At 40.1% G+C, this 27,778-nt stretch overlaps 1 protein-coding gene across 1 annotated transcript in view; it reads right to left on the bottom strand.

The window, feature by feature from the left end:
* Positions 1-26,009, bottom strand: part of XAF1 (XIAP associated factor 1) — a gene marked incomplete at both ends in the record, with an annotated part of 48,447 nt that extends 22,438 nt beyond the window's left edge. The window contains 4 exons of the mRNA XM_082776708.1: positions 21,938-22,013; positions 24,220-24,573; positions 24,840-24,907; positions 25,700-26,009. Coding sequence (XP_082632834.1) covers positions 21,938-22,013; positions 24,220-24,573; positions 24,840-24,907; positions 25,700-26,009 — 808 coding nt within the window. The remainder of the gene's footprint in view (positions 1-21,937; positions 22,014-24,219; positions 24,574-24,839; positions 24,908-25,699) is intronic.
* Positions 26,010-27,778: the final 1,769 nt, after the last annotated feature.

A 27,778-nucleotide genomic window follows, 5' to 3' on the forward strand; every position in this document is an offset into this window, starting at 1 on the left:
AGCTAGTAATGAAGCAGCTGTCTGGTGCAAGCTAACGATGTCACCGATACCCAGGTAACATCTCTGTGCCCAATGACTGTAATAAGAGGTATCATTCAGCTGTCTTACCATCTACTTCAGCAGTACAACAGGTTCAGAAGAATAAAATCTTTCTGGAAACTACTGTCAAATCTGGCTTGGAAAAATGTTCCCAGTGATTCATAAGGGAAATAAATAAATAAATAAATAAATTTGTAATTTTGATCCTTAATCTGAGCTTGAATTTTAGAGGTTTTTCATTGCCTTTTTGCTTTCTCTCATGTTCTTATTTAATTACAAGAAGATTGTATAATGAATAGGTTTTCAGAATATGTCAGTCCACCACGTGAAAGAAAAAGTCTCTTTAATTTGACTAGCTGTCTCAAATTAACTATCAAATATTTGCAGGAGAAGAAGGTAACTTGAAAATTGAGATATTTCAATTTTAGCTTCTTCAGAAAACAGTCCTACATTTTACACACTAAGGGCTCATTCTGTAAATGTAAAGATCTTGTTTCACTGAGCGTTAAAAAAAAGAGTCCTATTCTTATGACAGAGATATATCATAAAATAACAGTTTAAGAACTCACTGTATTCATAACCTCTGTTTCAGTACAAATGCTGTAGTCGTTAAAAAGAAATATAAGGTGGCATGGCTTGATTTGTCATTGGAATTTGCACACTGCTCTAAAGAATGTCCTCTATTAATGACAACAGCTGTTGGTTTAATAACCCTAGAAAAGATCATTAAATTCTTTCACATTTCCCAGAAACAGATGGAAGAAATGCAGAAGTGTTAAAACATATGGGAGAACATATTGAAATCCAACAGCCTACAAGAGTGGCAAGGTATTCTAATGTCACAATCTCACAATTTACACTGGTCTCCTCATAGGTGCTTAAGGCGTGTATATTATGGAGATTATGTAAATACTGAAAAGAGGACAGAAGAGGCTGTGCTATAGGCAGCACTTGCTTTGACAGTTTATCATCACTTATTCTATGTTTGCAAGCACAGATTTCCTTTTTCCTCTATTTCCTTGTTAGCTTTTTGCAACTGTAACTTCTAAATGTAAAAAAAAAACTCCACACAGAGGAATCCTTCCATAAAACAACTGCTAATATGCTTGTGAATGTAGCTCACTTTTTACACTTCCTAAAACAAGAAAAAGATTAATTTCAGGAGATGGGCATTTCCCAGCAACTTGAAAGAGAAATCACAGCAGGTCCCAAATACAATGTTTTTTTCTGTAATTGAGGACACTATCGCATCTTGGCATATAATTTATGCATAAGCCTCAGATACTACACAAGAACATCTAGGAACATTTGAATGAAATATTTTTGATGTTGCTAGTAAACAGACAAACAACAGTAGCCATTGCTGCAGTACCTGGGCCAGGAGGAGCAAATCCATTGCTCTGGTCCCATTGGGCCTGTTGGAGTTGAAGAAGCATTTGGATTGTGCTCTTAGTTATATGGTCTGAATTTTTGTGTGGACCTGTGTGGCGCCAGGAGTTGGATTCGATGATCCTTGTGGGCCCCTTCCAGCTCAGGATATTCTATGATTCTAGATTTTGAAGACTTGAGTATCCAGACTGAATGATTCTTTACATATTGCTGAATCTTCCAACGAATGAGATAAGCGTACCTAATTTTCCCCTTTCTGGAAATCTCATATAAATCTTTATACATGGCATTTGATCTCAACTCAGAGACTAAACAAGAGCTGGGTTTAAGAGCAGACTGCAGTCCCAACAAGCAAATGCTCCTCAAGGCTGGCCAGCGCAGTACCAGGGACAGGAAGGAGGACACAGCCCCTCCCTTGGAACCCCTGCAGTACTTTGGGAACTGCCCAGGCATTCTTGAGCCTCTGACAGACATTGCTTCCCTTACTTCCTCTGATGGGTTTTTAATGATTTTGGACTCTACAGCTCTCTATGATCTCTGTGAGCACCATACTTTCATTGTCCCTTGCCCAGGGCAGAGGGGAAAGTCTTGCTGCCTAGTCATTTCCTAGGTCACCTCCAATTTTCACATTGTTAGTAGGGAAGGATCGTGCCTCATTTGTGTTTCTCCATCCTGTATCTGGCTTTACACACTTTCTTCCTTGCTTCTCTCCCACCTAGAAAAGCTGCAATGCCTGCCAATGCCTTCTGGGCAGAAGCTCCTCCTTGGCCCTGGCTGATTGTAACTGGCTGCATACTTGTTCACTGTTCCTCATCCCTTCTGCTGTCCTACATCCCTTCCAAGCTGGAGGGGCTGTTGCACAGCACTCGGCTGATGCTTTCAGACAGACATTTTGCTAAATGAGGTCTATCCTTATGTACCTATAACTAGAGTCATTCCTTTGCTGGTGCATATACTTGTGTATACAGGCACTGAATTTCCTTGGATGTTCTATTGGTCAGCTGTTCAGCAATGGAAAAATCTTTGACAGTCTGCTTTACTTACCGATTGGAATCAATTAGATTAAAAATGAACAAACAAACAAACAAAAAACCACATTCAACTAGCTATAAGGTTTTTCAACTGATTTAACATTCTAGGGGGGTAATGTGGATATATGATACCTATATACTAATAAAGGAACCGTTTCTTAACTGTCCACAAAAGAAGCAAAAGAAATAAAATGTAAGCAGATAATGAATTCACTCCATGGGTCATCATTAAAACTATGCTACTTGTAGGGCTCCCAGTGCCCATATATTTTAGTTATTAATTTAGTTACTACATTTATTTTACTATTTATTTAGTTACTACATGCATGAGCTTAAAAAAAATAAAAAATAAAAAAAATGTTTGTCTGCTTCCTCCAATGTCATTAGTCCATGAGTTGGTTTATTTTTTTCTTTTTTTTCTGGATCCATTTAGGAGACCCAGACAACAAAGTAACTATAACCCATACAAAGTAACTAGAACCCATACAACAATTTCATTTGGAAAGAGGCATTTTGGTAAGGTGTGACTTACTGTAGACAAGTCTTGGTAGAATTGTTTTATTTTTTTTAATGCATTATTTAAAATATAAAGAAAGAAATCCAGTAGGGATATTTATACTGGGACAAATTCCATAGAGGTCATTATTTAATTAGACCTGTAGTACGTCAGTTCTGCCCTCTGTGTCTTTCAGATTTGCTACTGCATTCAACCAGATGTTAATAAGGCACTTCTGTAAAAACTAAACAATGAATGTTGGTATGTCTTGACCTATATGCAAATTATCCCCACTCTCTCTTCTCAAAAATGCCAGGTGTTTTATCTCCTCTGCAATTATCTGTTTTATGAAATGTCATTTTAGCAAAGCTAGAAAAAAAATGCAATTTAAAATGTTTTCTTTATTTCTTAAAAGTCTTATTGCACTTTCTGAGTAAAGAGTAAGAATGCTGAAGTACTCAGAGATCTGAAGTACTCTAGATCTTCAACTGAAGCAAGTGAGTCAAACCCTAATTTGCATTAGCTGAATAGATGGCTGAATGGTTTCAAAATGTGATTCCTTGTTCTCTGCACTCCCCTGCTTTCTATGCTTTCTTTCTGATTCCAAAAAAAAATTGTTTCAGATTGCCATCATGCAACACCATGCCATAACTTCTTCATAAATCTTGCTTTATGGAGCCTTATTCCCAAATATCACAATGGTTCTGTTCATGGGGTGTCAGCAGCATAAGTCAGGATTGAGCTGTAAAGCTCTTGCAGATAAGGAAGGCAGGATATTTGCAGTGAAACCCTTAGGAACTGCTGGAGGTTAAGGACTTACTGCAACATTTCAAAAATAACCCAACTCACAAATTTCTAGAAGACAAAAGTTTTAGTATTGATGCCACCTGGCTGCAGAAGTATATTTACTAATGAAAAGATGTTCAGGATTTCAGGTTCCACCATCAGCAATATCTTGAAGGTGTCACGCAACACCACACAACTGCAGCAACATGCCAGGACCCTGTGCAAGTGTTGTACGCTAGCTTTGTTCATTTCTGTTTAGCAGCTGCTCAAAAAGGAGACTAGTTCAAGCAAATGCAGGCATAAAGCCCAGCATAAATTATTCTGAGCTTGATTTAAGGTCCTTGAGAGATTTCTTAACATCTTCCACACACATTAAATTGAATACATGGAGGAAAGAAAGATTTCACTGGGCTTATAAAACAACATCCAGAGGGTGGCCAAGTCTGTCCAATGTGGAAAACAGGGAATGACTGAAACAATGATTTTTGTTAGTGCAAGAGCCCAGCACAGCAGCACTCTGCCTACATTTCATCTACTGGAACATAACGGCAGACATCAAGATGTCTCTCACACCATGGGAAACTTGGGAAATCTTTCAAGGTAGACCTCAGACATTAAATGACAGAAACCTGATTCAGACAAAACACAGAGCCTGCATGTAGATGCTTTGCTGTAACTTTTGTTGTTGTTGTTTGTGTGTTTGTTTTCCAGCTAATTTGACAATTACAGTTTGCAACTCAGCAGAGAGCCAGTTGGCAGAAAAGATTGAAGTGCAGACCAAAAAACACCCAGAGCTTCAGTAGCTTTACTTACAAGCACAGACTGGACTACACATGTGGGCCAGCTATTTCTAAGCAGATGCAATTTTTCTTTTCCCCATTCTGCTCATGCAGGTTCTGTCCATGGTAAGGCAGAGAGTTTTTCCTTAGGTCATAAGAGACAAGCTTTGGTCTTCCTGCTGTTGACAGCAGGGTAGATGAGAATTAAAAGGTCAGTTGGTCAGATTTACTTCAAGGTATGATCAGTGAAACAATTTTTAATTCAAGCAGGTGGAATTGAGATCTGATTGAGTCTGATTAAAAATAGTTTGTCCCCTGTAGCCTATGTCTGGGGCAATAACTCTAAAGGCTCAAAAGGAAGTTAAGTACCAAATCCAATTACTTCTCAGAGGCACAGCTGTGCACTGAAGTGCAACTCATGCTTGTAAAATAGCCATTTTCTCTGTTAAAGATAAGCTTGAACTTGGAGAAATCTGTAGAAACATAAAAACATTTGGTAGGTCCGTTTTCCTTACTGCATGACATGGTGAAACCTTAATTCTCACAATGTGCTGTTCTTTTATACTGCTTTCTACTTATATATCCCTAAGCTTTAAACAGTCTCAATATCTCCATTTTGCAGCTGGGAAAGCTGGGGAATGATCTGGAAAATGCTTTGCCCAAAGTAACCGAGGAGACAGTGACAGAGAACACATTAGAAAGGCAAACCATGAACATGTGGGGGTTTTACTTGGGTGGACAGCCGAGCTCCACCACAACCACTTTCTCACTCTGCCTCCTCAAAGGGAAAGGGGGAGAAAAAACAATGCAAAAGGCTCAAGGTTTGAGATAAGGGCAAGGAGATCGGTCAACAATTATCATCACAGGCAAAATAGACCCAGAGTACAGAGACAGTAGAATTTATTGCCTATTACTAACAAGCTAGAGAAGTGAGAAACGATGGAAAGAAACCAAAAACACCTTCCCCCCATCTAACCTCTTTCACCTCTTTCCCCTGGGAAGTGCAGGGGAATGGGGGTTGTGGTCAGTCTATAATGCTTCATCTCCACCACTCCTCAGTCACTCTCTTGCCCTACTCCAACACGTGGTCCCTCCCACGGGATGCCATCCTTCCCAAACTGATCCTGCGTGGGCTTCCCACAGGCAGCAGCTCTTCAAGAACGGATCCAAATATGGCTCCATACCACGGGGTCCATCCATCAGGATCACACTACTGCAATGTGGGTCCCCCACGTGCCAGGTCACCTGCTCCTGCGTGGGATCCTCTCCACGGGCAATGTCAGCCTTCAGAGGAACACATACGTGGCAACATCCTTTTCAATTTAAGGGCTAAAAAAATTTCAAAATACATAAAGCAGACATTCTGTTTGTGGAAGAAAACTCTACCAATATACAGAGAGAATTCACAAAGGCATTTTCCTCCCTCTGTGCTCCCCAGTAGGTCCTATATCAGTACACCTCAGCCCTCCCAAATGATTCATTTAACCTTCAAAATTTAATCATAACAATATTTGTCTTTTTCTCACAGCACCTGATGATTACTGTATTCATTACACTAGAGCTGTACATCTTCTGAAAGGAAGTGCTCAGATGCTAGTCAACCACAAGGCCTATATTTTCTCCCCAGGTTCTAGCCAAGAGTTTGGAAATAACATTTGTAATATACAGTAACCACTAGACTGTAATAGCTTTTTTCAGCTGCAAAGAAAGGTTATGAAGTTTTGCAGGGATTTGTTCTGAGAAGATTCCCCCTCTCACCTTGTTTTAAAGGACATTTTCAAAGTCCTTTTGCAGATGCTTGCCTCCTTTGAGATCCTCTGTCTTTCACCAGCAGGTGCTCAGGACTCAGCTGTGTATGAGAACTGTATCTGGCAGGGGTCCATCCTCACACAGGCAGCTCCTCAGACACACCTCAGAGAAGGTGCTCCAGGTGTTTTTGTGAGAAGGACCAAACCCCATTGTCCCCTAGAGATATGTCACAAGCAGGTGAGGCAGAGGAACAGACCACACACTCAGGAGTGGCTGCACCAGTAAAGGCGATGCAGCTGCTAACAATGCTCAGACCCTGCTCCAGTGACTGCCATGGCTATAGGGCTGTGCAAGGACAGTGGATGCCCAATACAGATTGAGCTCTGTCACTGGGATAGGACAGCATCAGCAATGGCTTTGTTCTGGAGTTCAGGGTTGTCCACAGCTACATCTCTGTAGGACCCTCTGAAATACCCTTTTCAGTGCCAGCTAGCCAACCTGTTGTGTCCCTGTTTGAAATATGGATGCCCAGGAAGCATATGTACACACACGCCTTTAAATTGACCAGACATTGCTACTGCAGTTCCTGGAAACCAGAGAATGAGTTACCAGCACAAATCATGCAAGTTCTCTTTTTCTGTGTGGCTTTAAGAGGTACAGCACAGAATCAAACCCTAATACACAGGTGAAAATACCATATATAGGCACTGATGTGCAAAGTATCATTCATACAATCAACTCTACTGATCCATAAAATTACATGTATCTCTAATTTACCTGACATCAGAATCGATTTCACTTTTGCACCCTTAAAATCCTACCTTTGCAGTCATACCTGCCCACTTACTACACTCCCAACCTGCAGCCTGTGGTAATACTAGCTGCCAGCAGATCCCAATGCGATCTGTCCCCAAAACTCCACTCATGCTGATTCTGCCCTAAAGTTAAGATGCAGGACACCTTTCCATTACTGTCATGTACAAAATACCTATCCTGAAACATTAACCTCCCATGAAAGCCAGGGCATAATTTTTATTACAGAGAACACTTTTTATTGCAACTTATGCCCTTATTAAAATTCATAAAGGATAAATTTAAAGGAAAAAAATCTATACTTTGTCATTCATCTAAGTCACAGATTACAGCCTACTTGTCAGATCCTTCATTTGGTTAGCTCCCCAGTAGGCTGTAATTGCACAGAAATCCATGAAGGAGGATGCAAAGTTTTGCAACAGCATAGCATGTAGTGGACACAAATTCCTTCTGTCATGTTACAAAATAAGACCACATTTTCAGCTCATGAAGATGAATTGTTCATGCTACTTGCTAAATTTAGAAAACTGTGACCTGACAAAAATACTGAAAACACTCACCAAGTGCTCTAACACTGTCCCCATCCTAGCATATATGTATGTCATGGGACAATTAATACCCATACTGCTGATATAATCTCCACACAATAATACAAATATTGAGCCAAATCTTTGGCCCATGTAAATCTATATAGCTTTTTTGACTTCCTCTGAACAACACCCATTTTTGTGTGAGTCCATGATCCAACCTATTAATACTAATTTTCATCTACCCTGCAGACAGTTATATATGTGCCTTGCAGATGGAGCTGGATACACATCTTTTGGAGTTGCAATCATCAGATGCTCATTACCACCTAGAGAGGATCTATCCTTGCTGATGATTTAGCATGGCCCTGCTCATGGTCTCTGTCCTAAGGGACCCCAAGCCTGTCAGTGAGATACAGTAGCTGAGCACACAACTTCTCCCTTTCTGTATTAGTGCCAGCAAGTGTCACACGCCATCACCAGTGCTGTACTTCCACTGTGCACCCACCAGTGGGTACTACTCCCTGGCTGTGGAGGCACTCACCTCTAGCTGAGATTTCAATGGGAAGGGAAGGAAAGGGGAGGGGAGGGGATAAAATGTTTTCATTATGAGATTCATATGTAATGATTGAAACATTTAATTAAATATTTCCTTGTCAGTCCAAGAGATATCTTCCTTCTTCATACTGAAGACAGTTTAATGGATAAAAAGTGGAGTTTACTCAGTGATAACTAACAAGATTAATATAATTTCCTTGTAAGACCATCTTCTATCCAGATACCCCAATTTTTATGTCTCTTCTGCTGCCATCCCTATTTACTGAAAATCATCTTTCACTGACATCAGAAAGGGTTTACCATTGTTGAACATCTGCCTGCCCAGATAAACACAAAGGTCCAAGCTGGGACCCCACAGGACAGAGGGCCCTTTGTTTGGGGTCTTGCCTTTAAAACAAGACAAACAAAATCCTCCTTCATGAATTGGATTGCCATTTCCTCCACATTGCCAGATTCAGAGGCCTCTATAGGAAACCTGGCTCAGAGGATACATGTATTTAGCTGCACACAGAAGCCTTTACAAAATTCTATCTTTTTATATCATTTGCAGTAGATTTTTTCAAAGTTGTGTCTCTCCCTGGTAAACTTGGCATTGAATGTAGTTCTCACATAAATATGCCAATGGGCAGTCTATAAGCTTTCTACAATATACCACACTTCTTTTGTGTACACAAATAATAAGTTCACTCTTTCAAAATACTTTTTTTTTTCTTTAGCAAAACCCAATTACAATATTCAGCCATAAATCTAGGTTTTGTCTCACTGTTTATGATAATTTTCATAAACAAATGGCTCCCGTCTAAATTGGTAGTACAAAAATGAGCAAATTTATCAAAGTCATCCAAAGCAATGCATAAAATAGTTATGTTTTTGTAAATCTAACTCAGGTATGGAACTATCACAAATTATATTTCCTGCATTTTTAACTTGAGCAGAACGGCATTTCAGTGAAAAGACACATTGAGCCTTCTGCCTGACGTGTACCTGCTGTGCTAACTGATTCCCAACTCTGTCTTCACATACAGTGATCAAGTCATAAAGCTTTACAATTACTCTCCGGTATGTTGAAAGCTGTACATCAGAAAGCATGTACTAAGAGCTTCACCCCTGCACAGGTCAAGCTGGGGGTGATCCAGAAGCAGCCAACGAGTGCCTGCATGTCACCTGCACTCTGGGAGGACAGCAACTGCTGCCTGTCTCAGGTCAGGTCTGGACTCAGCACTTGCAAAGCAGAGGCTTCATGGGGAAGAGGAGTTAATTCATCCAAGCCAGAGTCTGAGCCTGCAAGCCACAGTCCTGCTCTCACTTGTAAGCAGGTGTAGTGCTATTGAACAGAATCAGCACATACAGTTGTTCCTTCCAGCTTGAAAGGCAAACACTCCAATCACTACATCTTTGATCTTTCAAATGCTTGATCTCTGTGTTAAGCACAGGACTCCCACACTGAAATCTAAAACCTGAGGATAAGCCTTAATAGGATTGTGACCAAAAGCATGTTGTCTTCCCAGTCAATATGTAAACCTCAAGCAAATGAGTTTCACTCAGAAACTTGCTAACAGAACTCACCTTGGAAAGGCCAGTGCATGCACCCCACATCACTCTCAAAGCACAGTACCAGCCCTGTGGTTTCCCAGGTACCTCGGCTGTACTGCGTGGCATTTTCCCCCAGGATGACACTGCACCATGTATCGGCGTGCCAAGTCTCACCCAAACTGTGAAGCAAACTCTTTTAATTACCTCAGTATTGTTTATGTATAGCAATAAAGCAGACCTGTTAAAGCTGAATCATTAATCACTTGAGCTAAATCAATAAATAATTATATGTGCTATACCATTGTGCTTATAAACAGATCTTTCCAGACTTAGACATACTGGAAATGAATAATAACCATACAAGAGAGAAAACATCTGTTCTACAAACAAACACACACTTTTTTTTTTTTTTTTTCCTTTTTCTTTTTTTCCCTACATCATGGTTCATAGTGAGATTTGTAAAGTTCCTGAGCTGTAAACTGGTACTTTCCTCCTAAATCTACTATTAGTTTTTGAAATTTTCATTATATCAACCACAGATTCATAATCACCTCATCTGCTATTATTTCTGCATCATAATTTTAAACACTGATTGGACATGCACTAGGGTATGCAAACATTAGCAAAGTGATCACTATAGGCCAATCTGCAGTGAAGTGGCTCTTGACCAATTTAGGAGTTCTATGTATCAACTTCCTTGCAGTAAAATAAGAGTCGTGAGAGAAGGAGAAACAAAATGTAGACATCCAGTCCCCATCACCATTAGTCTACCTTTTAGTATCCATGACATCTTGGAGAATGACTACTTAATCATCTCCTTATTAAGAGTCCTCCCCATTTCTTCACCTTTCAGTTCTGTTCCCCCTGTTCAGAGAACGGACTTCACAAGACATCTCCTTCTAGATCATGTGACATGCTATGCAAGCAGCAACAAAGTCCACCGTCCATTTTACTTCTCTGCTTGTGCAAGTGTCACCAGACATCAGCCCATTTGATGCTCCCCAGCCTGAGCTCCCATGAGCAGAAGGGGCAGGTGGCCCCAGCATGCAAGGTAAGACAATACAGGCTGGTGTTTGGCAGGACCTAGCTGTTTCACATGCCCTTGGCTGGTTTCACCTTGCAGCAGAGAGGTAAATTACAGCTAAATGTGATGCTCTGCACAGTTTCCTTGTACAGGCATGGACAAGAGGAATATATCCATGCTCATGACAGGCAGGGAATCAATGATCAGAATACTTCTATTCAGCCATGTGTTTTCATCAGTTCTAAGACAATAGGTGAAGACAAAGGGAAAAATGTGGAATAATGGCTTGGATGTGTGCTTATTACTGTAGTCTCAAAGGCTTTCTGGAAAAGGTCAGGGGTATTCTCTGAACTCATCAAAGGCTAAGCATGCCTGAGCACTGGGAACTATTTCCAAAGATGTAATTGGCATTTTCAAGGGCACAAGATGCATTGTTACAACAATTATGTAATTTTATTTCAAGTGGGGATATAGCAAATATAAATTCACCAGGGTGGGAATTTACTTGTGAGGCTAAGGATTGTCTGAGAACAGGGCATCACCATCTCTGCCACTGCGCACCAGCGCCAACCTGGAGCCGCCCATCACTGCAGCAGCACAGCACCATGGAATTCACACATCACCTGCTGGGAGGCTGCACTGAGGCCGGGGGACCCACCAATAGCAGGAAGGCTGTCACCTCCCAGAATGAACTTTGGGGCTCAGAGTACACAATCTGATGCTTGCTAAGCTACCCCATGGAGTTCACCAGACATCTCTTGGGTGTTTCATAAGAAGTATTCCCGACAGACTGGGATTCCCACTGTCATTTAGCCTCACAGTATTGCTAGGCTCAGCAGAAGATGAGCAGCTCAGGCCCTCTGACAGCTTGTCTGCTGCTCAAGGCAAGGCTGATCATGCACTGGAACAGGTAAGATGCCCAGTGGTCAGAGAAGAGGAAAGCACTCCATGCCTGTTCTGCCAGGGTGGGTCACAGCACAAAGATGAGGAGCTGCCAACATTTCCTTCAGCACTCCTCTCCCATCAGCTGGGGCAGGCTGAGGGGTCTCAGATGTGTCCTTGATAGCTCATGTGTCCTGAGGCTTGCAAGAGTGAGTATTGCACTGCCAAGGTCTGCATTTAAACTGAGTCTGGACTTTTCAGACCAGAGCACCCAGCTGGGTCCCTGGATAAAGGGCCAGATACCGTGAGTTACACTAATGCAGGATCTACACACAAAGTAGATTAAAAAGCACAAACTATGAAGAAACAATAAGTTTGCAGTCTTTTTAATTTTCATCCAGTGTTGAAGGCTGAAAAAAATTGTTTTTGGCATTCTCTTTAAGCTACAAAGGCTTGAAACAGCATTAGGAAAAGTAATCATGAAAGTCTCAGATAACACTGGGAGCCGGGGCTTTAAGAAGCACTGAGTATTGCAAGATTTTTAATGAACACTACAAGACATGGCACACTACTGTTTCAATGCCTTCCTTTCCCAGAACTGAGCTATAGCGCATCCTTCACCGCTGTGCTTACCCTGAGACAAGAAGTCGCAGCCAGGCGCCAGCTTCCCGACTCTTATAAATCACCTCTGCATTTTAGCTGTTTCACAGTCTCTTTAGAAGCAGAAGCCTTCTATTTTGAGAGGATCTTTGCTCAATTTTCAGGATATGCTTCAAGGAGTATAATTCTCATACAGGATTAAAAACATATAGAAATAATGTTCCTCTAATAAAACCTACATAAGATAATACAATTTTTATAGTGCATGAAAATAACAATAAAGATCCGAGCTTTTGTAGAAATCAACAAGTCTCTCCTATTCCAAAAGCTTCTGTGCAAACAATTCCCTTGAACTAACACAATATATTAACTGAAAATTTTAACTTTAATATAATTGTATCAATAGAGCAGTCATATTCCTCCAAACAGCTACTCCTTGGATGAAATTTTAAAGCACAGCTCATAAATATAGGAACAGAGAGCAAAATAGTTCTTTTTTGATAATTTAACAATTAACAGTTAAATTACATTGTAATTGATTGGAAAATTGCTTTTTTAATGAGATTTACTCACTAGGAAATGGCTTTTTTCTTCAATATGCCTGATGTGCACTGGGTCATTTAAACAGCAAATTGCCTTACTGTTGTCCTTTAGACAGTCTAGATTCAACTTTAACAAAAGAGGCACCACCCAGCAGACAAGTCTCAGCACGGCTCTCTTTCCCAGGGCTCAGATCAGACATTAGCCCCAGTGACTCTTCTGTGTCTGGCCGTCAGACTTGAGGAGAAGGGCAGCTACAGGTCTGTGTACAAAGAGCAGGCACTAGAGCTTACCCACACAGAAAATAAAATTTACATCCTTCAATCTCCACTCTCCATCCTGGCCCATCACTGCAGACAGGCCCAGAAGGCTGCGCTCCCTCCCCAGGCGCTGCATAGCAGAGATGCAAGACCCATGCTGCCCCACATGCCTACTACTGCCCCTACTTGGCAGCTGAAATCAAAGGGAGAAAGACACAAGACTTCAGAAACATGGGGTTTTATACTGTATCTCTACAATAATAGCTAAATCGCCTTCCAAATGGCAGCATTGGGGTGCCCAAACCAAACTCTGAGGCAGCACAATACTAATGGGTGAGCACAGACAAGAGGAAGAGCTGCTCTGAGGCTGCCCATTGCTCTGAGCAGCACTGGACAGACTCCTGTGCTCACTTTCTCTCTCCTCTACTGTTCTCAACTTCTTCAAAGCTCAGCAGACAATATTCAAAAATATAAATTTATATTATGGTTTATTAATGTTACAGATAACAGAAGTTCTTTATAGAAGCCTTTGCATATAATAAAAGCAGTCCTTGCTCAAAAAGCCTGTATAGACTATATAGACAAGGCAGACAAAGTATGGGAGAAAGTACAGAACTCTCTTTTTAAAGATGTAGTATTTTAGACCTAAGATATTACGATGATTGGTACAAGGTAAAAAATAAGAGTAAATATTTCAACACTAGAAAGGCTATTAAAACAATTATTTTCAAAGATATACTCATGAAACAGTGCAAAATAAATTAATGTCCAGCCATGTGAAGGGCACTGGCTAAGCATGTAACAAAAGTAAGTGATCATTTGACAACCCTCTAGTTAAAAGAATTTTCCAAATGCTTCAGTAACATAAGATTTCAATGATTCCTGATTATAGTGGACAACCTATTATGTACAATAACAAAAGCAGTATACTGTTAAGTCAGATGTTTTTTGTTTGGTTTCCAAGATCTATGTTGATGTGACTTGGATTGCAATATAAACAGCAGTGATTGCAATCATTTGCTGCTACCATAGCAACAGACAAAAAATTAAAAGGGCAAACCACAAAGCTGAAGTGGCATCATAGTTGTAGTTTCTAATTGCATGACAGTGAAATGTTGTGTACAGGATGGCAGTTGTACTTGCAGATATCTGCAAAGCAGGTTGTCTAGCAGAGATCAAGGTCATTTAGCTCAGGTTCTGAAATCAAGCACCAGCATCAGCTCTTGCATTTCTATCAGTTCGCACTCTCTACCCTTCTTTCGATTAGATAACTAGACTTAGAACTTGGATAAGAAGAGAATGGGCTTGAGGTCAAGAAGCCAATACCAGCTGGTATTACCATCAAGAAACAGAGAGTTTCATTTACATCTAATGTAGGTTAGAGGTACCACACATTTATCTGTTCACTCTACCATAATTTTAGATTTTTGAGTTCCGTGTTCCTTTCAATGCTATCCTTGTTTTGTGTTTTGTTTTCCTCCTACTGGAAAACAGAATACGAGGGAAAACTTTTATGTGACAGATTCAGAGTAGTGATTTGGATGAATGTTACTTTCTGAGACTGAAAATTCGAGGCCTTGCAGGTTATTTCCATCAGGAGGAGCAACTGATGATGAAGTCCAGCTTTTTTCTTGTCTTACCTTTTTGCCTTTTTTTTTTTTGACACACTCCTGCTTAAAGAGTTTATATAGAGCTTGTTTCCTGAGCACAGCAGGACTCACAAGGCAGGAAATAATTCCTGTTTTAATTATTCAAAGATTCACAGACAGCATGCATTTCAAAAGACCACCTCACAGCTTTCTCTCTTGGCAATATTAACAGTACTTAGTCTCTCTTAAGCTTTTTGATGCCTCCCAGAAACCTTCATGGTGTTTCTTCTGCTTTCTCCCTACGCATAAGCCTGGCCACCACTACTCCCAGCTGCACCCAGCCCACCAGACATCCAGCCGTGCTTGTGGCCAGCTCAGGCAGGATCCCCCACCACACCATCAGTGGTCAGCAAGAGCAGCTGCAGCTGCTTCCTACCTGCATCTTGCAGTGAGCTCCACTCCCCCACTGGAATAGTCAAGGACTCTGCTTGGTGGGCCATTCCTTTCCACAGAGCAGCCACACTGGCTTCTTGAGGCCAATCTGAAACAGGTGAGAGAGATGGGCATGCTCCATGGAAGGAGAGCCTTACCCATCTCCAGACACTGAATTCAGCAGCATGTGTTAGCATCAGTTCAAAATCTCTGAAAAATTAATATATTGTGGAAACACAAGACAAATGTCAGACATGACAATTAAATTCAGTTTTCAGATTCACTGTCAACCTCTGGTTTTATACTGTTTTCTGCCTTTGGCACAAAGAGATTAGCCAAAAGCCTCATCTGGCAGATCCTCTAACTGACCTCAGAAAAGGCACAAGAATTTGGTGTCTGTCAGCTCTAAACCTCTACAAAAGTTAGAAAAGAATTTTCCTCTTCCCACCTTTTGCCTGCCTTATGTATTTGGATAAACACTTTACAGCATAACTTTCCTCCTGCATTTACTCATTCCTGAAAATGATAGGACCATCAGCACAACTCAGAAGAAGGCATAATACTCATACAAATAATGAAAATAAAAGAAAAAAAAAAGTCAGCTAACTATGTCACTGAAGCTAATTCAACCAAGCTAACTCAGGAGCATTTTTGAAAACTGGGTCTTGGAAGCAAAGGGTAAAGATAGAGCTTAGATCTTTGGGCATGTCTGTAATCAGGCGTCAAAAACATTTAACGCTTCCAGTACTATGCATATTAGCAGCACATACAAAGATATTTAATGATACCTTATTGACTTCAGATGAATGTCAAATTACAGAAATTTAAAGAGATTCTTTGTGCTATAAAGGGCAACTGTAAAGTGGACTTTTAAACTTTGGTTAATTTAATGACAGTTTCCTTGGTGAAGGGCCAAAGGTTGAGCTGGCTCTTTCTGGTGGTTCATTTGCATTTGCTGAGAGGCAAGGCACTTGGCCACCTTAAGTGCCAGGAAGCTGACTTTGAGTCCATGATTAATTGTGTCACACTCATCTGGCTTCCTGAAACGGACAAACAACATGAGGCCACATGAAGAATAATCTTTTCTGAAATGAAACAGCACCTCTAATTCAGCCCTTTTCATTAGCCCTTTGCTACAGTGACAATGGGAGGAGAATAATATTGCCTAAAGGTATTCAAGCTGTGAGTGACAGCAGACACACTAATGTGCATTACAATATTCATAAGTAAATTTTCATGATAATTAACAAAGACAACTGTCTTCTTTTGTTCTGATTACCTAAAGATATGTTAAAAGTAAGTATGCATAATTAATTATCAAATGTAAGGTTCCTTACAAATCCTATCTCCAGTAGATTGTTCAAGGAAGTCATCTCCATAATAAATATTGCCTGTCACTTCTGAGCTTATAAATTAATTATTATAGTGGTATAAAGAGAAATACAGCTTGAACAGAAACTGGAAGATAAAGCTGAAGAATTATTAGCAATGAAAAAGCAAATTTACAGAAGGGTGAGAAGCCTCTCGGCCAATTTAGAGGGCTTTTGCTCACAGCTGCAATTAAAGAGTTTGAAAAACAAAACAAAAACAAGACCCTCACCCCCACATCCTGTGAAATCACTAAGCATTTGGAAGTATCCTGCTGGTTTTGACTTGTGGGAAGCAGGGAACAGACTGAAAAATAAACTTGCACAATACCCAAACTCTCATGGTCAAGAGGATAGAAAAAGCTGGCATGTCTCTCCTGCAAAATACACAGGTTGTTAATGCAAATGACCTTATAACTAGTGACCTACTTGCAGAAGCCACTGTAAGTGACAAGGCCTTGAGAAAAGCAGCCTTTTCCCCTGTCTCTGAATGACCAGTGTGCCCATCATGGACTATGTTCCTTCTTCAACATAAGTATTTCATATATACATACACACACTTACATATACAAATAATTGCATAAGTGCAAAGGTTTCAAAAAACACAAAATCTGCCTTTCAGTGTCACTGTGCCACAAATGCCAACACAGCGCTATATGATGACATTTTCAGGAAGAACTTCAACAACCTCTGCTCACGTGCCATTTTCAAAAGTTTAATCATGGTTTCTCCAAGGTGAACATTCATTCTGAAATAGTATCTGGTATATGAATGACACCAGAATAAAATCTGTCATATCTAGATACTTACATGAAGGATTTTTACTTAAATCTATCTGTATGTAGTTCTGTAGGAATAGAATGCGATATTCGCCTGCCCTTTTTTTTCCTATGGAAATCATAATTCTGCAACAAATCATTATTTTGAACTTCTGGACAACGCTGTGTGACTGTTTCCATCAAACAAACTGACTCTTGGATGTATTTTATAAACATTGATGCCTCCATAACTTTCTCCGTAACAGGATTTCTGTAGCATCTCCTAGATTAGGATTTATTTACTTCTCTCTCTGGCTGGGATATTCATAACTGACAGCCCAGCTTGAGTAAACATTTCTCTGCAGCCCACCACAGCACATTAGCAAATTATGTGCAATCCAGTGGTGTGAGCCTAATATTAAATCAAATAGATGATTTCAGAGAGAGACAAACTGGTGAGATTCATCCAAGACAAACTAGAAATGAGTATGAAGATTCTTCTCACAAATTAACTGATTAGGAAATGCTAGCATTTTATACCACTATTAAAACCACAAGTGGGAAGAGCTGTGAAATAATCCACACCAACAGCATGAGAGAGTAGATTAGTTATCTTTACATTTTAAATGATAATTAAAGGAAGAAAAGCAGAGGAGATGGCCACTTCCACCTGCCTTAATCCTGCTTGGACAGGATTATTATCCTGCCTTGATAAAACAGATTTTTAATTTTTCTCCACTGAGTCAAAATGTAAACTACAAATGTAAACAAACTCATTGGAACTAATTGCAATCAGAATACTAAAGGCTAATAAAACAGCAAGCCATCCCATCCTTCTCACTTCCAGCTAGGGGAACTCAATCCTGTAGGATGATAAATAGATGGTCTAAAAAGGGTCACAGCACAGCAAGAACAACTCATCATGCAAAAGGAAATAAGTCTCCATTCAAACTCTAACTGTTCATCATGGTTTGGAGTGACTCCCTGCACTCTCCCTTACCCCTTCTAAGACACCTGAGCACTGATGTCAATACAGCTGCTTTCTCAACTGTGTTGGCACATCCCAAGCAGAGTCACTTCCAGATACAGAGAGGAGAAGGCATGGGGTGGGGGGCTGTGGGTGGTTATGACCCCAATGACCCCAGCTGAGGCTGGGCAGCCCCATGTATGCCATCGTGGCACAGGCAGCCACACCATGGGACAAGCTAGACCCCATTCCACCCTCTCCCCCCCCCCCCCCCCCCCGACCCCTTCCAGGAATCCATCCCAAAAATCCCAAAGCCCAGGCAGGTGATGCCTTTGGTCACCCTCCATTTTCTTCTCCAATGACCATGCAGCTATTGCTATCACCAGAGGCAGAAACATGGTGTGGCCCAGGCTCATGTACTCCCAGCAGCGCTCAGGACAGGGCCTGGCACAGCTACCATGCTGGCAACAGCATGGTTCCCACTGGCCACCAACCCCAAGCTTGGCATGCCAGCTACCACCCCAGACTATAGCCCTTCCTTAAACTCCCTCACTCTGTGGCACTCAATTATCACTCGTTTTTCATTCTTCACAGTCCTTACATGGGCAGATAGGCTGGATTTGCCTTGCAGGATTGATAATTACTTCTACAAGAAGAAAATTTCCTCCTCAGTTTGCTAATCACATTTGATTTTCTGTCTAATAAAAAACCAAAAATGCTATACTTACATGCACATAAATATCTCAACATTAAAGCAATCTTCTAAGAATAAATTTAATCAAAGCTTGGAATAATGCAAAACTCTATATCCCCATCAATTTATGAGCACACTTCAGATGTAGACTCCTTCCCACTCCTTGTCTCTGGTGACCCTGTTCTTCTTCTTGGTGACCTTCTTGTTCTAGTGCAAGACAGTGCTTGCCTTCAGCCACTCCCCCATCCTGCTGCACTACTAAGAACACTTTGCCCTGTATCCATGCCCTCTCCCAGGATTCAGGTGAAGATGGCACAAACTAATGATAAATTCTGAAGAAACATAGCATGGCAGTGGCTTGTATGAGCTGAAGATGTGTTTCAGTAGCATGTATATAAGTACACAAGTTAGAGGACTAGAGAACTAGCCAATAGGTTTGATTAGAGATATGCTATTGGAAAGATTCCCACAAAATTTGCACAAGAATTCCAAGCTCCTTTCCAAAATAGTAGTTTAACGACTAGTAAAAATTTACACAGCAACAGGAAGTTTATTTGTTTGTTTGCTTTTAGTAGTGCATAATAAACATCTTAAAATCCTACTGTAGGTAATGATCATTCTTTGGCAAAATTTATTTAATACAATCTTCTACTTATCACAATTCATACCATTTCTTTTAGTTTTTAAATATATACATATAAAAATATATACAAAGAAGTTCCAATTACACTTCTTATAATAAAATATACAAATGTAAAGGTATGTCATAAAAGCAACATAAAACAGATTTATCCATTTTAAAAATTTTCAGCACTCAGCATGGAAATGTAGTGAAAGCTCAGGTTTTTGAAGAATTAAAACTATTTCCAGTGTTTCCATCAACCTCATTATAAGTATTTTAATAATGCCCACAATATTGAAGCATAAAATCTCCATGAAGGATGAGCAACTTGATAATGTTCATTTTATTTTAATGTCTTCATGAATATATTTGCATATTTCTGTATATTTTTCTATTTGCTAATGCCATTAAAAAAAATGTTTAGATAAAAATATATTTGCCATTCATCATTTTTAGTGTGGTTTACTGCAGAAGCAATAAGCTACTCAATATGGAATTAATTTTCATGTGTTACGGTGTTTGTTTACACTTATCTTCTTGGTATTGTAAGACAAAAAAAAAAATTATAGGCAATTTAGTTTAAAATTTTATTATGCCACATTTCATTGCCCTCTCCAGACTGGAAAGGCATGCCTACAGGTTTTGATATTCTGAGGAAATGTTTAAATATATTATATACTTTCATCAAGTGTCAGTGACAAAGTCAGTCATTTAAGAAAGAGTAATTGGTTTAAAAAAAAAAAAAAAGTATCTTCTCTAATAGACTTTGAAAAAATCCTACCCACCTTTCTCAATGGAGTTTGGAATAATATTTCTGTTTAAAAAGAATGATCGTTGCCCTTTGATTTATAGCTACCTTACTTGGGGGTAGGAAAAAAAATATTAAATGAGCTTCTCTTAACATTATGGTGCTGATGCCTCTTAGCAATGTAGTCTGAACAATTTGCTTCCTTTGATGCATAAAATGGTACAGAAAATAGTATATGATAACCCGTTTGTGGGATTCCATCTAACCAAGGATCCAGCGTTGTCCACAGGCAGATAAACCCTCCTCCTCACATGGAGCACCAGAACCTTTCACCAAAACATCATAGATACAGAAAGCTTTCAATGCTTGCTGAAAATAAAACAGCTGGGCACCTGAAAAACACTGCCATCACTTGCCAGAGTTGAGACTGTCATGCTGGTACCAGAGGGTGGCATGCTTGTGCAGAACACCATTTATCTGACTACTGATCATGTCATGAGTAGTAAAATCATTCTTTCACTGAGTCTCAAGCATTTCTGAGAAAGGGAGGACAAAGGTGGAAACAAAAACAAAAACAACAACAAAAAAACTTTTTACAGCTTTTGAAGTGATCATTGAAGTGATTTTTGAAGTGATCACCTTGCTGGATAGGGTAAGCACAGCACCTCCATAACCAGAGTAACATTTGATGTAGTTGTAACTTCCAATCTCTCAACCTGGGAGAAAGGGTTCAGAAAGTTTTCAGGTGTTTTCAAGAGCCTTCAGAGAAGTACATGTATTTGCATTTGGCTCATATTTTCTGGTGGTTTAGAAGTGGCCTTCTTTTTGCTGAGATAAATTCCTAGCAGCTGGTACTAAGATCTGCATACAGGGACATACTCTTCCGCAAAGCATGTCACAGTAAGACTTTAGGAGTGCTCCAGTCCTTCAACACTTGGCTTGATGGTCTGTTCATCCAGATGCTGTTGTCTTTAATCTAGCTAGGAGCCTGACATTATTTATCACTGAATTTTATAAGAGTGCCAAAAGCTTTGTCGCCTCAGAACAGAAGAGTAACCCACGCAGCGTCATTGTGCAGCCTGGGAGCTGGACACAGGCCAGTGGGAGCACCTGGTCCTCCTCTCTCCGCAGCCAAGGTCTCCAGTCTCAAAGCGGTTTAGCACATGCCAGTACCATCAACAGCCTAAAGATGACACTGCAGCACAAGCTTCCCGAAATTAGCCATGCTGTTGCTTTTTAAAGGACAGGAAATAAGGAAATACAGCTTCTTGAATAGGCTGTGCCTTCCCTCCACACTCCCCCCTCAAATAGGTAGATGATAGGTGATTAGATAGATAGATAGATAAGATAGATAAAATTGTTGCAAGGATAAAGCTGTCCTTTAGCTCAAATGCCAGTTTTATGACACTTTCAGACAAAACAACTTTGGTTCCTGTCTCGCAGTACAAGATGTGACCCCCTGTGCTGTCAGGCTAATCCACGAGAGGGCACGACAGGGCACAACAACAGTCTGCAGCTGTCTTCTGATGACAACCACACATGTGAGCAGCAACCCTTTCCTGTCAGCTGCCCCCTCTGGTTGATACAACTTTTTGTAGGTGTGCAGCAAAGCTTTTGAAGATCCTTTTCAAAAGAGATGAAAATGTTTTCCTTTCTCTGTATAAAGATTTACATTATGAAGCATGAGCTGCCTGCCCAGTTCCTCTTCAAATTTGTTTTATTCATGGACTCTCTTCAGACTGTATTATGTTTACCAGCCATCCTCAAACAGACTTCAAAGACCAATAAAGGAGTTCCTTGGAGGCCTGGTAAGTCCAGCACTGCTGGAATCTGTAGAGACACCAAAGCAAAAAAATGAGAGAGAGCTTATGCTTTTATACAGATGGATCCATTGCTGTGATACATATCCAAGAATATTAAGAATGGTAAACTATATGAAGGTGTAACCAGTGCAAAGCAGTGCAAAGCACTGGTTTCAGTGGTGAAACCTGTGACATGCCTTTCTTAAAAAGGAATAAAAACCTGAGTCACTCTTTTTTCTTGATCTGGAGTAGCAAGACACTTTTATTCTTCATTGATAAACCTATTGCACCTGCAATACCTTTTGCTAAAGCTGAACTGTAGTTTCAGTCTGAAGATGCTTCTCTATTTCCAAATTTAATCATGAGCTCTCTAGAAAGAGTCTTCTGTAAAACAAACAAAGCCCAGTTATAAGTCTTGTTAAAGTTACAGTTTTACAGCCTTCCTGTGTCTAAGTCATCACTCAGCAGTGCAATATAAAGAAATGCAGTGCAAGTCAAATAATCCATGTAATTATCCTTTTTTTTTTTTTTCCTCAAGACTTATGTCCTGTAATTCAAAACTAGACAAACTCCCTATCTCTCACTTTGGTGCTTTCTTTAATTTCACAGGAGATGAAAGATTTAGATGGAGAAACAATACCTAATTTACTGAATAAAGCATAAAGGGACAGACTGAGAACAACTGCTTTTAGTTCCATTTAATTAACTGGACTGAAAGGAAATCATACTGTTAGGAACTGAAAAGCAGAGAGTGATGTTAGAAAAGAGATAAGTAATAAGATTCACAGTCTACCTGGGATAGGAGAATGAAAGAGATGCACTTCCTATGGTCTGGGATAATTATCTCAATGCTTCTACTGAATATGCAATTTTTACTATGGAGAAAAGATTAATTTTACTTCTTGTCTCTGAAACAATTCTTTAAGGCTCCATTCAGAGTTGGAGTAGATACTCCTGGGACAGAACATCTGTTCTGTGAAATCTTTGTGCAGATCTCCGCTTATAGTAGCCCTATTTAGAGTAGCATAATTTGAGAGGCACAACATATATATGCATGTGTGAGGCAAAAGACTGAAAATACAAGGGCTCTGAAGCAGTGTTTGCTCAAATAGTTTACTGAAAAAGGCACTTTTGGATTAAGTGCAAGCAGGCATGAATTTTGTAAATACCTTGCTGGAAACTAGCTTGCCCAGAGTAGTGGAGTCTTCTTCCATAGAAGTCTTCAAAAGCTGTCTGGACATGGTCCTGGGCAACTTATTCTAGGTGTCTCTGCTTTAGCAGGAGTGTTGGACCAAATGACCTCCAGAGGTCCCTTCTAACCTTAACCATTTTGTGATTTTGTGAAATGTACACTTTTAGAAGCCAAAATCAACTTTTTTATTTCACAGCTGTCTAAAATGCATTCTTCACACATGTTTTCTGCTGGGTGGGAGGGGGGAGAGAGAGGAGAGAATGCTGGGGAAACCCAAAATTATTCTTTTTTTTCTTTCTCTTGACCTAAACTAGCTTCCTCTTAATTCCAGTACTAAAATGAAAAACTAGCCTTTTGCATTACTTTGTTACTAAAACTCTCTGTAGAGTCACTTCAAGAACCTCATGGGAATGCAGTATGTGTTGGAATCCAAAAAGCTTTGTGATATTCCAAGTATTAGCTCTTCCAGATGCACTTCCTCTGCAAAATTGTTCCTATTAACCCAGTACAGAATAATCCTGAATGATGGATCCTGTTCTAGGTTTCTGAAGTTCTGCAATACCTTTTTTTCCACTGTTTGATATTTGGTTCATCTTAGCATTTCTCAAAGACATCAAAGGTAGATGTTTGATCTAAAATATAAATAATAGTTGTATTGGAGGAGAACATTATATTCAACCCACAATCACATTCAGTAGCGAGGCAGCTAGGCCCCTTTGTTGGGATGCAAAATTATCTAGAGCTCCATCTCTAATACAGCTTAGATATAGTGTTTGATTAGCAGGAACAATACCAGTCTTCAGAACAAAAGAGTGGCACTGAAGACTTTCCAGGATTTGAGCTTAAAATTAATGGCTTGAGTTGTGGTTAGTATTTCCCTAAAAATCAGGTGCCTAAAAAATAGGCAACGGATCTTGTTTGTATAGATGTGAGCAAATGGACCCTGGGCAGTGAGGGGATAAGTAGCAAATACTTATTAATATGCAGGTGTGGCTCTTTGTTCAAGCATGTAGGAGGCTGAATCCAATACATCACCTCTCACCTCATGTTTCTGAAGAGTTGGAAGTGGCAGAATAACGTTGCAGTGGGCACAGTTCACCAGCAAGTCGTAAGACCAGGTGTCTTTAAGAGCTTGAGGTGATGTGGAAAGTCTGCCTCTTGTGGGAGAAGGAAAGCCAACCATCTTTTTGTTCTTTGAAGGTTTGGGTGAGGTTTTGGAGGTCAATGGATGGTACCTTCCTTTCCCTTTGGGACAGTGATCTTTCCATGCTATTGCCTTTTCAGAACTGGAAGAGGGAGCCAGGGAGGTAGAAGGCTGTGGTGGATCACTGCTGGGTTTTGAAGTTGACTGGCCAGCAAGAACTTCTGTCAGCTTATGAGCTGTACTGCTTTTATTCTGCTAAAAAGAAAACAATAATGAAGTGAAAATTTGCATTACACCCAACTGCATGGTATCCTGTGGTTTGCAACAGAGGTAAGTCTTTGGGAAGGGTAGTAGAAACCATGTCATAGTGATGCTGCAGCTGAATATGTTGTATCATGAAACTTAATTTGAAGAGCCAAGATACACTGCCTTTTCTTATCTAATATACAGCTTTTTGGAAAAATAACCTGACTGAAATTAAACACAGATCATTCTCGTTCAGTTTCAAGTATGCTTACCAGATGTTGGGAGTACTGGTCATCTGGGAATGACTTATTGCACCTCACACAAAGATTGTCAGTGGTACCGTCAGAAGGATAAAAGGGGAGAAATAAAATGCAGACAGAAGTAATCTACACAGGCTGCCCAGATCCACTTATGGTCACTGGTGATACAGAAACAGATGATGTTTATTCCATTAGCCAAGAAGGAATTAGAGCTGTGACTATATTTTGCTTTTGGCATCACTCAAAACTAAACCAACATCCCTTCTCACACACTTCAGAGTATTTGAAATTCCACTGTAGCACCATGTTTTGTGGTTGGTTCACTCCTGCCTTGGCCGAGCTTATTCTAGGCCAGGACTGTGTATATCCCTGTTGCCAGGGGGTTTTGCTCTCTACAGTTCATTTTACCGAACACTAAGTGGTTTCTGTTCTTTTCTGGAACCTTTTACCAGATTCATGATTTTTTTTTTTTTTTTTTGACGTACTCTGTTCAGTACCTTAGGCCTAATAAAGCTGTTCTCAACTTCAAGAAATAAGTGGCTTTATGAAGTATTCAGAAATTTTAAATCATTTTTGCTCTGTGTGACAAGTAGAAAGAGGAAGATCCAGTTATTTTCTGACAGAAGGAATTTCACTTCCAGCCTATACGGGCAGCATAACAGAACATGGCCAATGAGCCAGCAGTCAGTGGAATCATTCTGGCTTTACAATAACCAGCATAATAGAAAGCAACACTTGTCCCTTTCACTGTGGTTGGTTAAACAACAATATCCTTCAACCTGCATTACTGAGAACTGTAGAGAAGGCAGGAGGATTTTCATCAACATTTAACAGAGTTGACCCAGTACATAACAATGAGGAATTTTGCTTACCAGTGGAGTAAATAAATTTTGCATTAGTAGATGCTTCACTGACTTGAAAGTTCACATCCTTATGACAGGACATACCACTGTTCTGACAAATATCTTTGTGTTTGTTCTGGTCTTTGTACATGACATATTTGTTACACTCCCAACACCATTCTGTTCGACTGGCACATGTTTTTAGGTGTTCCTGAAGCTTATTGAAGGGAATTTCCAGCACACAGATTTTGCATTTCATTGCTTGTTTGTGGCATTGCTTGTCCTGAACATAAATAGAGGAAATTATTCCAAACTTTTTATCAATACCAGAAGAGGGCATTGGGTGACATCAGTGACAAACTGTTTAAGAATACCCTCCCTAAGGAGTATCTACACAGGCAAATGAAGGTATAACTGTGTTAAAAGTTCACCTGTCTAGGCTTGCTATAATTTAGGAGGATTTAGGCAATAGAAAGAAAAATTTGAATATTGTGCTATGTCAGTAGAGGTTGTCAGTAGAGCACAAGCCTACCATGAAAACTCTAATACTTTAGTTAACACCACTAAGGGAAGCCTTTTGTGTCTTCATTGATTTGTTTCCATTAAATGGTTAAACTAAAGCTAGCATAGACATGCTGTTCTCACCTCCCAGCCTCTGCCAATTCTTTTGTGAATCTCTTCCTTAGCCATTTCCTTGGCCTTACCCTTATGCAGTTTTAATGTCTACCCAGCACATATGCTGGTTTCTTAGCATGGATGGAATGGCTAGGTTAAGACCACATAAATTAGCAACAGTATGCACTGTTTTGAGTATGACCTCAAAACAGGGGAGTCGGAAAAAAAAAAAAAAAAAAAAAAAAAAAAGTAAAATAAAATAAAAATCCCCAGGAAGAGGCAAAAGGTCAGCTCTTCTAATTTTCTTAGGGAAGATAAATTTCCTAAAGAAAATCAGCTTTAGACATCAGCAGGAGCTTCACATGATCAAGATGGATGAACAATGGAATGGATTTTCTGTCTGAATGTTCTTTTAAGAAGTTACAGAGACAACTATCAGAAGTTTTAGACAAAGTTTATTCAAAGCATTCCCTACAACCCTTTAGTATGAAATACACAGGCTCTCTTTATGCAAGGCTAAGTGTTGGTTTTCCTTTATGACCAAATAAAATTGAGGCTGAGCTCATTTGACCTTGTTAGGTATGACTCTTTTTAATTGCAGTGCTCCCCTTCATTCACATAATCTTCCCAATGGCCTAACTATTAGAGACACAACAAGCTATGCTTCATTCTCCCATTTAGCCTTCTGTCCTACCAGAGAGAGCTATTTATCTTTAAAAATATACATATAGTATCACATATCTACAAACATAGCAACAGAAGGGAACATCAGACATGAGTGAAAACTGAGGTAACTGCATAGATTGGTGTGTCTGTGCAATGACTTTTCTGCCAGATGCTGTCCTGCAGCATAGGACAGGGCTATGCAAGAAACCTCTCCACAGGAAAGCAGCAAGAAAGCAGCAACCTTGACATGTGAAAATTAATATAAAATCTTTTCAGAGAAAATGGAGAGTGAGAAAGATCTATTACCAGTTTTCGCAGAACCTGGTCTCTTCTGTCATGATTTTTCTTGTTATTGTGCTAGGTATCCTTTCTTCTACAAGAAGAGGGGTAAAAGAAATTAAACTGAACGCATCTGTTGCAATAGCTCCACTCCAAACAGTTGCTTACCCAAAAGATCTTTCAATAAGGAACTGCAGCACTATTAGATAAGCATGAGTTTCTAGTGTGGGTTCCACATACAGATTAGTTCAGTGGTCCTTAGAGGAACTATGAGGTTTCTCTTTCTTCCTTTTCTAAGTAAGTTTATCCCCAGTATTGGGTTTATGCAGCAGGCAGGGTCACTGCCTGGAGATGCCTGAAGCAGTCAGGGGCAGGGGAACAACCCTGCCCCAGTGCAGTGGGGGGCTGACCCTGGTCAGCCACTACCCCACAACACCCAGGCATGTCTGCACTCTTCAGGGCACAGGGCAAGCTGGTGGCTCCCTCAGGAGGGAAGCGGGAGTCTGCTCACACACCCTCCAGCAGTGCCTCAAGGATGAGAGGGGCAGC

The sequence above is a fragment of the Aythya marila genome (assembly GCF_965140915.1).
Source record: "Aythya marila genome assembly, chromosome: 20".
NCBI classification, from domain to species: domain Eukaryota; kingdom Metazoa; phylum Chordata; class Aves; order Anseriformes; family Anatidae; genus Aythya; species Aythya marila.